This window comes from Cetorhinus maximus, chromosome 5 (genome assembly GCF_964194155.1).
Source record: "Cetorhinus maximus chromosome 5, sCetMax3.hap1.1, whole genome shotgun sequence".
Taxonomy (NCBI): domain Eukaryota; kingdom Metazoa; phylum Chordata; class Chondrichthyes; order Lamniformes; family Cetorhinidae; genus Cetorhinus; species Cetorhinus maximus.
In genome coordinates, this window is record NC_135883.1 from 35786132 (window position 1) to 35799145 (window position 13014).

Sequence of the window (13014 nt, forward strand, 5' to 3'; positions counted from 1 at the left end):
GAGAGTTCTCCCCTATATCCTTGCCAATATTTATCCCTCAACCAACATCACTAAAACAAATTGTCTGGTTACGATCACATTGCTGCCTGTGGGACCTTGCTGTGAACCAATTGGCTGCTGGGTTTCCTGCACTACAACTGTGACTACACTTCCAAGAGTATTTCATTGCACTATGAAGTGTTTTAGGATGTCCAGAGATTGTGAAATGTGTGATAAAAATGGAAATTTTCTGTTTTAGCATTGGAGCTTATTTTCCAGGGATCTGTTTCATGATACACTATACTGCTTATCTCACTGATTATTAGAAGATGTGCTTGCAGTGCATAATGTCCATAACCACTGCTGCTTACTATTGCATTGACATCTAATCCTGGAATTTACCTCCAATGATTGATTGAGTGATTCCTGAGCCATGCAGTCCCCAGTTTTTGCTGAGTTCACTGGTGTCAAGTCAGGGTAGGTGGGATTCAGGGTGTGATATTTAGCCTTTACATCAGATAGCTGGTTAGAGCCCTGCTCCTGATTGCTAAGCAATGATCCTTTCTGGAAAGTGTCTCTGTTGACATTTGGTCGACATGGCTGTGATACCCAATTCATTGTCTAGGATTGCACAAAGCGTGCCCACTCAAGTGTCCTGTGTATCCAGCTCCTTCAGAATGATTTTCTGGATTTAAACCTCATAGCTATTAGCTTAAATGAAGAATTCCAAAACTGGGGTAAAAACAGGGAAGAGTGGTGGCACTGGGAGCGTGCCATCTTTCATCCATACTGATGGGTATTATGGGTGTAGAGCACACCTTCAATTGCTTGCCTTGTTTGGTCAGCCAGGTGAGGGCAGGAGACCACAAGGATACAACGGAAAGAAAACAAAGATTGTCAAAAATTTGGCACTCTTGCATTTGTCTTGATGAGTGCAAGACAAAAAGCTTCATCAACATGTGCCTCTTCTCAGCAATAGAACAAAGATTAGTCATTTGGTGGTACAGAATTTGAGTATTGTTGAAAAAGAGGCGTGTTGAAGCTTTTTGTCTTGCACTCATCAGGACACCGCAAGAATACCAATATAGGGAGAAGACATCAATTTATACTAGGTGCTGATTGGTTGGCAAGTGGACCCTGGTCGAGGCATTACCATGAAGAATGTACCATTGATGGTAACTGACAGTTAACTGCCAAGCATTGTTTGAAATTTAATCCAGGCAGCTTGACCTTGATTGGTCAAGGCATTGCCCTGAGGAATGAGTCAGCGAATGGCTGTCACTTATTTTGTTTATCTGAAACAGGCGCAATGTGTGTACATGTTCTTTCTGTCTGCAAAGAACAGGGCCCTGTGTATTAATATATGTAGCTTCCAGTACACGCAAATGCACCACACCGCGAGCCCGACTGATGATCTTAAATTGGTTGTTAGTGTAATTCGTAGCACACTGAAGATTATTTAGCAAATGTTGTCAATCACATCTAATTTTGGACACTGTGTTTTGAATTTTGCAAGCATGGGCTGGTTGGGTATGGTCTGTACCTTGCCTGTTGCGACCAGCGGCTGGGACATGCTTTTTGATACAATCCGGCAGTCTTTGGAATGTACGGTCTACATACCTAGCATCACACTGGCACTGAAATTCTTTTTGGCTCGATGGCAGCATCCTTTTAGTAGGGAATACCACACGTGTTGCTACTGCATAGTAACAGCTTATACTATGCAGTAGCAACACGAGTGGTATTTGCCATTAACAGGACGCAGCTGTCAAGCCAAAAAGGCGTTCTGCCTGTCACACAAATGAGTAATGTGGTATATGAATTTCAGTGTCTGTGTGATGATAGGTATGTAGACTGTACGTCCCAAAGACTGGCAGGTCGTATCAAACAGCAAGTCCCAGCGGCTGGTCACAACGGACAGGTACAGACCGTACTCAACCAGCCTGTACATGCAAAACTCAAAACACAGTGTCCAACATCAGATGTGATTCTGCAATTGGACAACAGAATCACAGTATCTTTACAGTGCAGAAGGAGGCCATTCAGCCCATTGAGTCTGCACTGTCTCTGAAAGAGCATTCTACCTAGTCCCACTTCCCTGTCTTATCCCCATAACCTTGCACATTCTCTCTTTTTTCAGGTAGCAATCCAAATCCCTTTTCAATATCTCAATCAAACCTGCCTCCACCACCCTTTCAGGCAGTTTATTCCAGACTCCAACCACCCTCTGGGTGAAAATATTTTCCTTCACATCACATTTACTCCTTTTGCCAATTATTTTGAATCTGTGCCCTCTAGTTATAGAGTCATAGAGGACTACACAGAAAAAAGCCATTTGGCCCATCGCGTCTGCACTGGTTAAACAAATACCTAATTATTCTAATCCCATTTTCCAGCACTAGGCCCATAGCCTTGTACGCCATGGCATTGCAAGTGCACATCCAAATACTTCTTAAATGTTATGAGGGTTTCTGCCTCTACCACCCTTTCAGGCAGTGAGTTCCAGATTCCCACCGCCCTCCGGGTGAAAAAATTCTTCCTCACATCCCCTCTAAACCTCCTGCCCCTTAACTTAAATCCATGCCCCTTGGTTATTGATCCCTCCACCAAGGAGAAAAGTTCCTTCCTGTCTACCCTATCTATGCCCCTCATAATTTTATATCATGTCCCCCCTCAATCTCCTCTGCTCCAGGGAAAATAACCCCAGTCTATCCAATCTCTCCTCATAACTAAAACTCTCCAGCCCAGGCAACATCCTGGTAAATCTCCTCTGCACTCTCTAATGCAATCACACCCTTCCTATAACGCGGATTCCAGAACTGCACGCAATACTCTAACTGTGGCCTAACCAGTGTTTTATACAATTCCAGCATAACCTCCCTGTTCTTATATTCTATGCCTCGGCTAATAAAGGTAAGTATCCCATATGCCTTCTTAACCACCTTATCTACCTGTCCCGCTACCTTAAGGGACCAGTGGACATGCACACCAAGGTCCCTCTGATCCTTGGTACTTCCCAGGGTCCCACCATTCATCGTGTGTTCCCGTGCTTTGTTTATCCTGCCCAAGTGCATCATCTCACACTTATCTGGATTAAATTCCATTTGCCACTGATCAGCCCATCTGACCAGCCCGTCTATATCCTCCTGTAATCTAAGGCTATCCTCACTATTTACCACCCCACCAATTTTCGTGTCATCTGTGAACTTACTGATCAACCCTCCTACATTCAAGTCTAAATCGTTTATACACTTATAACACAAACAGCAAGGGAACTAACACCGATCCCTGTGGAACCCCACTGAAAACAGGCATCCAGTCACAAAAACACCCCTCGACCATCACCCTCTGCTTCCTGCCTCTCAGCCAATTCTGGATCCAATTTGTCAAATTGCCTTCGATCCCATGGGCTCTTACCTTCATTATCAGTCTCCCATGTGGGATCTTATCAAAAGCCTTGCTGAAGTCCAAGTAGACTACGTTGAATGCATTGCCCTCATCTACACACCTGGTCACCTCTTCGAAAAGTTCAATCAAGTTGTTCAGACATGACCTCTCCTTAACAAAACCATGCTGACTGTTCTTGATGTTCTATTCAGTGGGAACAGTTTCTCACTATTTACCCTGTCCATGCCCCTCAGGATCTTGAATACCTCTGTCAAGTTTCCCTTCAGCCTTCTTTTCTCCAAGGCAAAGAGTCCCAATCTCACTAATCTATCCTTATAGCTACAGTTCTTTATCCCTGGAATCATTCTTATGAATCTCCTCTGTACTCTCTCCAATACCTTCACATCCATCCTCAAGTATGGTGCCCATAACTGGACGCAGTACTCCAGATGAGGCCTAACTAGTGTCTTATACAAATTCAACATGACCTCTTTACTTTTGTACTCAACGCCCCTATTAATAAAGTCTAAGATATTATATGCTTTATTAACTGCTCTCTCAACATGCCCTGCCATCTTCAATGACCTATGTACGTATACACTGAGGTTCCTCTGTTCCTGCACCTCCTTTAGAGGCCCTCCCTTTATTTTATACTGTCTCATCATATTTTCCCTGCCAAGTTGAATCACCTCACACTTCTCTGCATTGAGCTTCATCTGACACTTATCTGCCCAATCCACTGACATGCCTATGTCCTTTTGAAGTTTATGACTATTCCCCATCAAAGTTGACAACATTTCCAATTTTTGTATTGTCTGCAAATTTTGAAATCAAAATTCTCTTCACAAACAGTATGTTGTTTTGCCCATATATTGGTAATCTTACGAAGTCTCCTGATGAGTACAAGACATGTCTCTCTTTTCAGCAATACTCAAGAACAAAGATTGTTAAGTGATTTATTTTGTTTTTTCAATCCAAAACTGCCTGTCAATAACCCTTGGGATTTTTTGCAATTGCTGATTATTTTTAAACCTGACGATTGCAACTAAGGTCTAAATTTGGTCATCAAATGCTGCATGTAGTAAATAAACAATTACTAAGGATATCAGTGGGAAGAGTATGCACATTACCATGATAAACAAGCAAAACATCTTGGCCACTGAGCACATGGACGCTTGTACTCTTCACATTGTGATAAGACAGGGCTTTGTGTGGTTTGAATTGTCACTGAAGATGACAACAACTTGCATTCACACAGCACCTTTAATGGAGTAAAACATCCCAGAGTGCTTCAGAGGAGCATTATTAAACAATAATTGACAACGAGACATATAAGCAGATATTCTGACATAACCAAAAGTTGGGTCACTGAGGTAGATTTTCGGGAAAAGCAAGAGGCGGAGAGATTTAGAGAAGGAATGCCAGAGATTAGGGCCTCTGCAGCTGAAGGCATAGCCACCGAGGGTAGAGTGATGAAACTCTGAAATTGGAAGAGTGCAGAGACCTCTGCGGGGGATTGTGGAGAGGTTAAAGATGGTGTTCCCAGGTGCCAATATAGGTCAATAAGTACTGGGGGAACAGGACTTCATGCAAGTTGGAATATGAGCAACAGCTTTTTGTAACTTGCAAAACACACAACCTGCACTACATACAACCAATGGCCCCGCCAGATGTGATATTTCATTGGTTGGACTAATCCTGGGATTTGAGGGAGTGAGCGGGAGGTAGAGACCAAGGGAGTTGGCGGGAAAGGCAGAGACAGTGTGTCAGCGGGAGATAGAACACTGGGAGAGCAAACAAAAAAAAAATCAAGGGGTGATTTTACAGGACAGTAGGTAGGCGATTGGTTATTTGGAGAGCCCAAAGGTGAGAAGCACATAGCTTAAAGAGTTGGGGGAGAGCAGCAGAGCGCAGTGAGTGTTGGGAGCAAGATACAAAAAAAGTTTAAAAGGTATCATCAGCAGAAGAAGGTGCAGATTGGTGAGTTTTTTAACAAGTCTTTTATAAGTATTTAATTTATTTATGTTACATTTAGTTAGTCTAATAAATAGAGGCATTGGTGAGATCCTCAATCCTGTGGATCACGTAGGAACTCCAAGACACTTCTTGCATTCTGGACATCACGTGCAGGAAGTGTGATCAACTGGTGTCAGCTGTGGCTCAGTTCATAGCACCCTCGCCTTTGAATCAGAGGGTTGTGGGTTCATGTCCCACTCCCGGAAACCAAGAAACTGTGATTGTACTCGAAAGAAGTTGCAATCTGTGACTGTTGATAACTCGAACTCGAAGTGTGATCAACTGGAGCAGCTTGAGTTATGGGTTTCAGAGCCTAAGCAGCAGGCATCACAATGGTGCATCCAGGAGACTGAGAGCTGAATGGATAGCATGTTTTTGGATGTGGTCACCCCACAGCTTAAAGGTGTGCAAGCAGAGAGGGAATAAGTGACCACCAGGCAGGTAGTGCAGGAGTCTCCTGCATGCATCTCACTCTCCAGCTTTGATTTAATTCTGAATACTGGTGAGAACCATAGAACACTACAGCACAGAAAACAGGCCATTCGGCCCTTCTAGTCTGTGCCGAAATATTCCGCTAGTCCCATTGACCTGCACCCAGTCCATAACCCTCCAGACCTCTCTCATCCATGTATCTATCCAATTTATTCTTAAAACTTGAGTGAGCCCGCATTTACCACATCAGATGGCAGCTCGTTCCACACTCCCACCACTCTCTGAGTGAAGAAGTTCCCCCTAAACCTTTCCCCTTTCACCCTAAAGCCATGTCCTCTCGTGTTAATATCTCCTAATCTAAGTGGAAAGAGCCTACTCGCATTTACTATGTCTATACCCCTCATAATTTTGTAAACTTAACAAATCTCCCCTCATTCTTCTACGCTCCAAGGAATAAAGTCCTAACCTATTTAATCTTTCCCTGTAACTCAACTCCTGAAGACCCGGCAACATCCTAGTAAATCTTCTCTGCACTCTTTCAATCTTACTGATATCTTTCCTGTAGTTAGGTGACCAGAACTGCACACAATATTCCAAAGTTGGCCTCACCAATATCTTATACAACCTCACCATAACATCCCAACTCCTATACTCAATACTTTGATTTATGAAGGCCAGTATGCCAAAAGATTTCTTTACAACCCTGTCTACCTGTGACGCCACTTTCAGGGAATTATGTATCTGAACTCCCAGATCCCTTCGTTCCTCCACACTCCTCAGTGCCCTACCATTTACTGTGTATGTCCTACCTTGGTTTGTCCTTCCAAAATGCAACACCTCACACTTTTCTGCATTAAATTCCATCTGCCATTTTCTGGCCCATTTTTCCAGTTGGTCCAAATCCCTCTGCAAGCTTTGAAAGCCTTCCTCGCTGTCCACAACGCCTCCAATCTTAGTGTCATCAGCAAACTTGCTGATCCAATTTACCACATTATCATCCAGATCATTGAACTTTGCCTTTAATCCTGACAGGAACATGCAAACTCTGCACTCTCAAAATTTCGCCTTTGAATGCCTTCCACTTACTGAACACATCCTTGCCAGAAAACAACTTATCCCAATCCATTCTTCCTAGATCCTTTCTCATTTCCACAAAATTGGCCTTTCTCCAATTTAGAATCTCAGCTCGAGGACCAGACCTATCCTTATCCATAATTAACTTAAAACTAATGACATTGTGGTCACTGGACCCAAAATGTTCGCCTACACATACTTCTGTCACCTGACCTGTCTGGTTCCCTAATAGGAGATCAAGTATTGCATCTTCTCTCGTTGGTATCTCTATATAATGATTTAGAAAACTTTCCTGAACACATTTGACAAACTCCAAGCCATCCAGCCCTTTTACAGTATGGGAGTCCCAGTCAATATGTGGAAAGTTAAAATCTCCTACTATCACAACTTTCTGTTTCTTACATCAGTCTGCTATCTCTCTACAGATTTGCTCCTCCAATTCTCTTTGACTATTGGGCAGTCTATAATACAACCCTATTAGTGTGGTCACACCTTTCCCGTTCCTCAGCTCCACCCATATGGCCTCTGTAGACGAGCCCTCCGGGCTGTCCTGTCTACGCACAGCTGTGATATTTTCCCTGACTAGTAATGCCACTCCTCCCCCTTTCATCCCTCCCCCTCTATCACGTCTGAAACAACGGAACCCCAGAACATTGAGCTGCTGGTCCTGCCCCTCCTGCAACCAAGTCTCACTAATAGCAATAATGTCGTAATCCCACGTGCCAATCCACGCCCTAAGCTCATCTGCCTTTCCGACAATACTCCTTGCATTGAAGTAGATGCACCTGAGAACATTTCTATCATGTACAAACGTTTGATTTCTGTCTATACATGCATTCCTCACTTGACCTTTATCCTCCTCCACCTCACTATCTGCTCTAACACTCTGGTTCCCCTCCCTCTGCAAATCTAGTTTAAACCCCCCGGAGCATCACTAGCAAACCTACCCGCAAGGATGTTAGTCCCCCTCCAGTTCAGGTGCAAACCGTCCCGTCGGAACAGGTCCCACCTTCCCTGGAACAGAGCCCAATTGTCCAGAAACATGAAGCCCTCCCTCCTGCACCATCTCCTTAGCCATGTATTTAGCTGCATTATCTTCCTATTTCTAGCCTCACTAGCACGTGGCACGGGTAGCACTCCTGAGATCGCAACCCTGGAGGTCCTGTCCTTCAACTTTGCACCTAACTCCCTAAACTCTCTTTGCAGGACCTCCTCCTCCTTCCTATCCACGTCATTGGTCCCTGCATGGACCACGACATCTGGCTGCTCACCCTCCCTCCTGAGAATACTGAGAACTAGATCCGAGATATCCCGGACCCTGGCACCAGGGAGGCAACAGACCATCCGGGATTCTCGATCTCTCCCACAGAACCTCTTATCTGTCCCCCTAACTATCGAATCCCCTATCACCACTGCTCTCCTCTTTTCCCTCCTTCCTTTCTGAGCTGAGGGTCCAGTCTCGGTGCCAGAGACGCGACCACTACAACTTATCCCTGGTAGGTCGTCCCCACCAACAGTATCCAAAACGGTATACCTATTGTTGATGGGAACGGCCACAGGGGTGCTCTGCTCTTTCTGTCTATTCCCCTTCCCTCTCCTGACAGTCACCCAGCTACCTGCCTCCTGACTTTTAGGGGTGACTGTCTCCCTGAAACTCCTGTCTATTACTGCCTCTGCCTCTCGTATGATCCGAAGTTCATCCAGCTCCAGCTCCAGTTCCCTAACTCGGTTTGTCAGGAACTGTAGCTGGATGCATCTTTTGCAGGTGTAGACATCAGGGACAATTGTGCTATTCCAGATTTCCCACATGCTGCATTCGGAGCAGTCGACTGCCCTAACTGCTGCCTCCATTACCTGCTCCTAATTTAATTAAAGGAACTTACCCGGCCTTACCTCACTGGGAGCAAGCTCGACCTCAGCCTCTGCTCGCCGAAGCCTCTCGAGCCAAAGCCTCAAAGCTCCACTCCTTCACTGGGCCACTCACATACAGAGAGTGATGGTTCCTCCGGGTTTTGCATTTAGAACCAAGTCTATGGCACCATGGGGGCTCAGCTCTACAGAGGAACTGGAGGAAGATTGGAAAAGCATGAGTCGTCGGGGAATCGATATGGGAAAAGACTAGCATTTCTGCAGCCACAGAGATGAATCCAGGATTTAATGTTGTCTGTCTAGCGTCAGAATCAAGAATGTCACTGAGAGGCTGCAGAACACTTGAAACGGGGAGTGTGAACAGCCAGAGGTTATGGTACTTATCAGTAGCTAGAAAGAGGGATGAGGTCCTGCAGGCAGAGTTTAGGGTGCTAGGAAAGAGATTAGGAAGCAGGATCTCAAAGGTAGTGATCTCCAGATTACTCCCAGTGTCATGTGTTAAGGAGTATGGAAATAACAGGATACAGCAGATGAATGCGAGGCTGGAGACTTGGTGCAGGAGGGAAGACTTTAGCATCCTGAGACATTGGGACCAGTTCTGGGAGGAGATGAGACCTGTACAGAGCAGACAGGTTTCACTTGAACAGAGCTGGAATCAGTGTTCTTGCATGGGTAGTTTGTTAGTGCTATTGGAGAGGAAAGGGAGCCAGAAATTAGAGACAAAAAAACAAAGTGCACAAAGAATTGGGAGAGACAGATAGCAATAGGGTAAGAAAGGGCAGAGTAAGAGGTGGTGGACTAAATTAGTTTTATTATGCATGTATATCAATGCACAGTGTGGTAATTAAGACTGGTGAGCTGCAGGCACAGATAACCATGCAGAAGTATGATGTAGTGATGAATGCAGAGTCTGGCTCAATAAAGGGTTGAACTGGGTATTGACTATTCCTATATGCAGTGTGTTCTGAAAAGATAGGGAAAGAAAGAGAGGAGGAGGGGTGACCTTCTCCCTTGAATTGTTGATTAAGGATAATATCACAATGCTGGAGAGAGATGTCCCAGAGGGGTCAAAGACAGAATCTCTTTGGTGAGAGCTAAGAACAGTAGAGGTGCCAAGACACTACTAACAGTATTCTATAGGCTACCAACTAATGAGAAAGATATAGAGGACAAAATTTGCAAAGAAATTACAGAGAAGGGCAAAAACTATAGATTTGATGGGGGATTTTAGTTATTCAAATATAGACTGGGACAGTAATCATGTAAAGGGCAGAGAGGCCAAGAGTTTCTAATGTGTTCAGGAGAATTTTCTACATCAGTATGTTTCTTTTCCAGTGAGGAAGGAGGCAATGCTGGATCATTCTTGGGAATGAGGTGGACTAAGTGGATCAAGTGTCAGTAGGGAGCATTTAGGAGACGGTGATCACAGTTTCATAAGTTGACAATGGAAAAGAACAAAGAACAATCTAGAGTAAAAATAATGAATGGGGGGGTGGGGGGGGAAGGGAGGGCCAATTTCAATGTGGAGAGAACGAATCTGGCCCAGGTAAGTCTGTATTTGAACTGTAATAGAGCAGCTACTTTGAGTACAGTTGAGACACATTCCCACAACCGGGAAAGAAAGCCAGATCTCCCTGGATGATGAAAGAGGGAGTAAGATGAAGCAGAAAAGGGGTGCATATGGCAGACATCAGTTTGATAATACAAATGAGAACCAATCTGAATATAGAAATTTGAGAAAGGGTGAAAAAAGAAATGAGCAGCAAAGAGAGAGCATGAGAAGAAATCGGCAGATAACATAAAAAGTCATCCAAAAGTCTTCTATATGATATAAATAGTAAAAGGGTGATAAAAGGAGGAGGGGGCTGAAAGGGGACCAAAGAGGGGATTTATTCATGGAGACAATGGCCATAGCTGTGGTTCTAAGTACTATTTTCCATCTATTTTTACCAAGGGAGAAGACGTTGCCTAAGTCATAGTGAAAGAGGAGTTAGTCGAGACACTGGATGGGCTAAAAAAATGATCGAGGAGGTATGAGAAAGGCTGACTGTTATTAATGTTGATAAGTCACCAGAAATGAATCAGATGCATCTGAGGATACTATGGGAAGTAAGGGCAAAAATTTCAGAGGCACTGGCCATAATTTTCCAATCCTCAGATACAGGGGCAGTGCAAGAGAGCTGGAGAATTGCGAATGTTATGCCCCTGTCCAAAAAAGGGTGTAGGGATAAATCCAGCAAGTACAGGACAATCAGTTTAACCTTGCAAGTGGGAAAACTTTTAGATACGATAATCTTGGATAAAATTAAGTCACTTAGACAAATGTCGATTAATTAAGGAAAGCCAGCTTGGATTTTTAGGGGCAAATTATGCTTAACTGATTTGATTGAGTTTTTTGATGAATAAAGGGTTGATGAGGATAATGCAATTGATGAGGTGTACGTGGACTTTCAAAAGGTGTTTGATAAAGTGTCACAACAGGCTTGTCAGCAAAATTGACGCTCATGGAATAAAAGGGCCAATGACAGCACCGAGATGAAGTTGATTGTCTAACATAGGAGAGTGTAGTGGTGAACAGTTGTTTTTTGACTGGAGGAAGGTGTGTAGTGGGGTTTCCAGATGTCCATATTAGAACATCTTTTATTGATATATATATTTTATGTATAGTGATAAACTTCAAGATGGCATAGACTGCTGGTGGAATGGGTGGACAGATGGCAGTTGAAATTTAATGTAAAGTGATCATTTGGGCAGAAAAGACAAGGAGAGGCAATATAAAATAGCAGGTACAATTCTAAAGGCAGTACAGGAACAGAGGAACCTCGGGGTGTAGTGCACAAATTGTTGAAGGTGGCAGGGCAGGTTCAGAAAGTCTAAGGTATACAGGATTCCTGGGCTTTTTAAATAGAGTCACAGAGTACAAAAGCAAGGAAGTGATGATGGACATGTATAAAACACTTTTTGGCCTCAACTAGAGAATTGTGTCAATCCGGGCCCTATACTTCAGTAAAGATGTGAAGGCATTGCAGGGAGCATAGAAAAGATTGACAAGAATGATTCCAGAGATGAGAGACTTCAGTTACAAGGATGGATTAGAAAAGCTGGGGCTGTCCTCCTTAGAGAAGGTTGAGAGATTTAATAGAGGTGCTCAGAATCTTGAGGGGTCTAGACAGGATAGATAGGGAGAAACTCTTCTCAATGATAGAAGGTTCAAGAACCAGAAGCCACCGATTTAAGGTGATTGACAAAAGAGTTGAAATGGGGATAAAACTTTTTTTTTACACTGGGGAGAGTTAGGATTTGGAATACTCTGCCGGAGAGTGTGGTGCAGCCGGATGCAACTGTGGCTTCCAAAAAAGAATTGGATAATTATCTGAACAGAAAAAGATGACAGAGCTGCAGGAGGCAGTGGGAGAATGAGACCAATTGAGTTGCTCTTAGAGAGCCAGCACGGACACGACAGCCAAATGGCCTCCAGTGCTGTAACCATTCTATCTGTTTATGTATTTGGAGCAACGGGGAGGGCGCGGAGCGCCGCACTGTCGAAGGTGCAGTCTTTTGGATTTTTAAACCGGAGTCCTCTCTGTTGGGTGGGGTGAGGTGAGGGGGAGGGGGAGGGGGGTGGTCAATGATTCCACGAGCGCTGGCGGCTGAAACGTTTATCACGTCAACATTTTCACTGTTTAACCTGCACACTAAGCACGTCCTCCCAAACCATCCCCCCGATCCACTTCCGGCCGATCCGGAACCTACAGCCGGGTGACCGGGGGAAGGAGCTGAGCAGCGCACTTCCGGTCCCGGAGCAGGCGCGTGGAGTGTGGAGCAATGGCGGAGACAGCGACAGAAGCAAGGTGTGTGTGTGTGAGGGAGGGAGTGAGAGAGGCGGCGGAGGGAGTGAGAGAGGCGGCGGGGGGGGCGAGTGAGAGAGGCGGCGGGGGGGGGGGGGCAGTGAGAGAGGCGGCGGGGGGGGGGGGGGCAGTGAGAGAGGCGGTGGGGGGGGGAGGGGAGTGAGAGAGGCGGCGGGGGGGGGGGGGGGCAGTGAGAGAGGCGGTGGGGGGGGGAGGGGAGTGAGAGAGGCGGTGGGGGGGGAAGGGGAGTGAGAGAGGCGGCGGGGGGGGGGAGGGGAGTGAGAGAGGCGGCGGGGGGGGGAGGGGAGTGAGAGAGGCGGCGGGGGGGGGGGAGGGGAGTGAGAGAGGGGCGGGGGGGGGGCAGTGAGAGAGGCGGCGGGGGGGGGAGGGGAGTGAGAGAGGCGGCGGG

At 45.4% G+C, this 13014-nt stretch overlaps 1 protein-coding gene across 2 annotated transcripts in view; it reads left to right on the plus strand.

Moving 5' to 3' along the window:
* The window catches only part of rbm34 (RNA binding motif protein 34), a 35616-nt gene that overhangs the window by 4231 nt on the left and 18371 nt on the right, over positions 1-13014 (plus strand). Inside the window, exon 1 of one of the 2 annotated variants that reach the window (XM_078541699.1) lies at positions 12515-12608. The exons of the other annotated variant lie outside the window; for it this stretch is intronic. Coding sequence (XP_078397825.1) covers positions 12583-12608 — 26 coding nt within the window. The 5' untranslated portion in view covers positions 12515-12582. Of the gene's footprint in view, positions 1-12514; positions 12609-13014 lie in introns of those variants that run through there. 2 annotated transcript variants of the gene reach the window in all.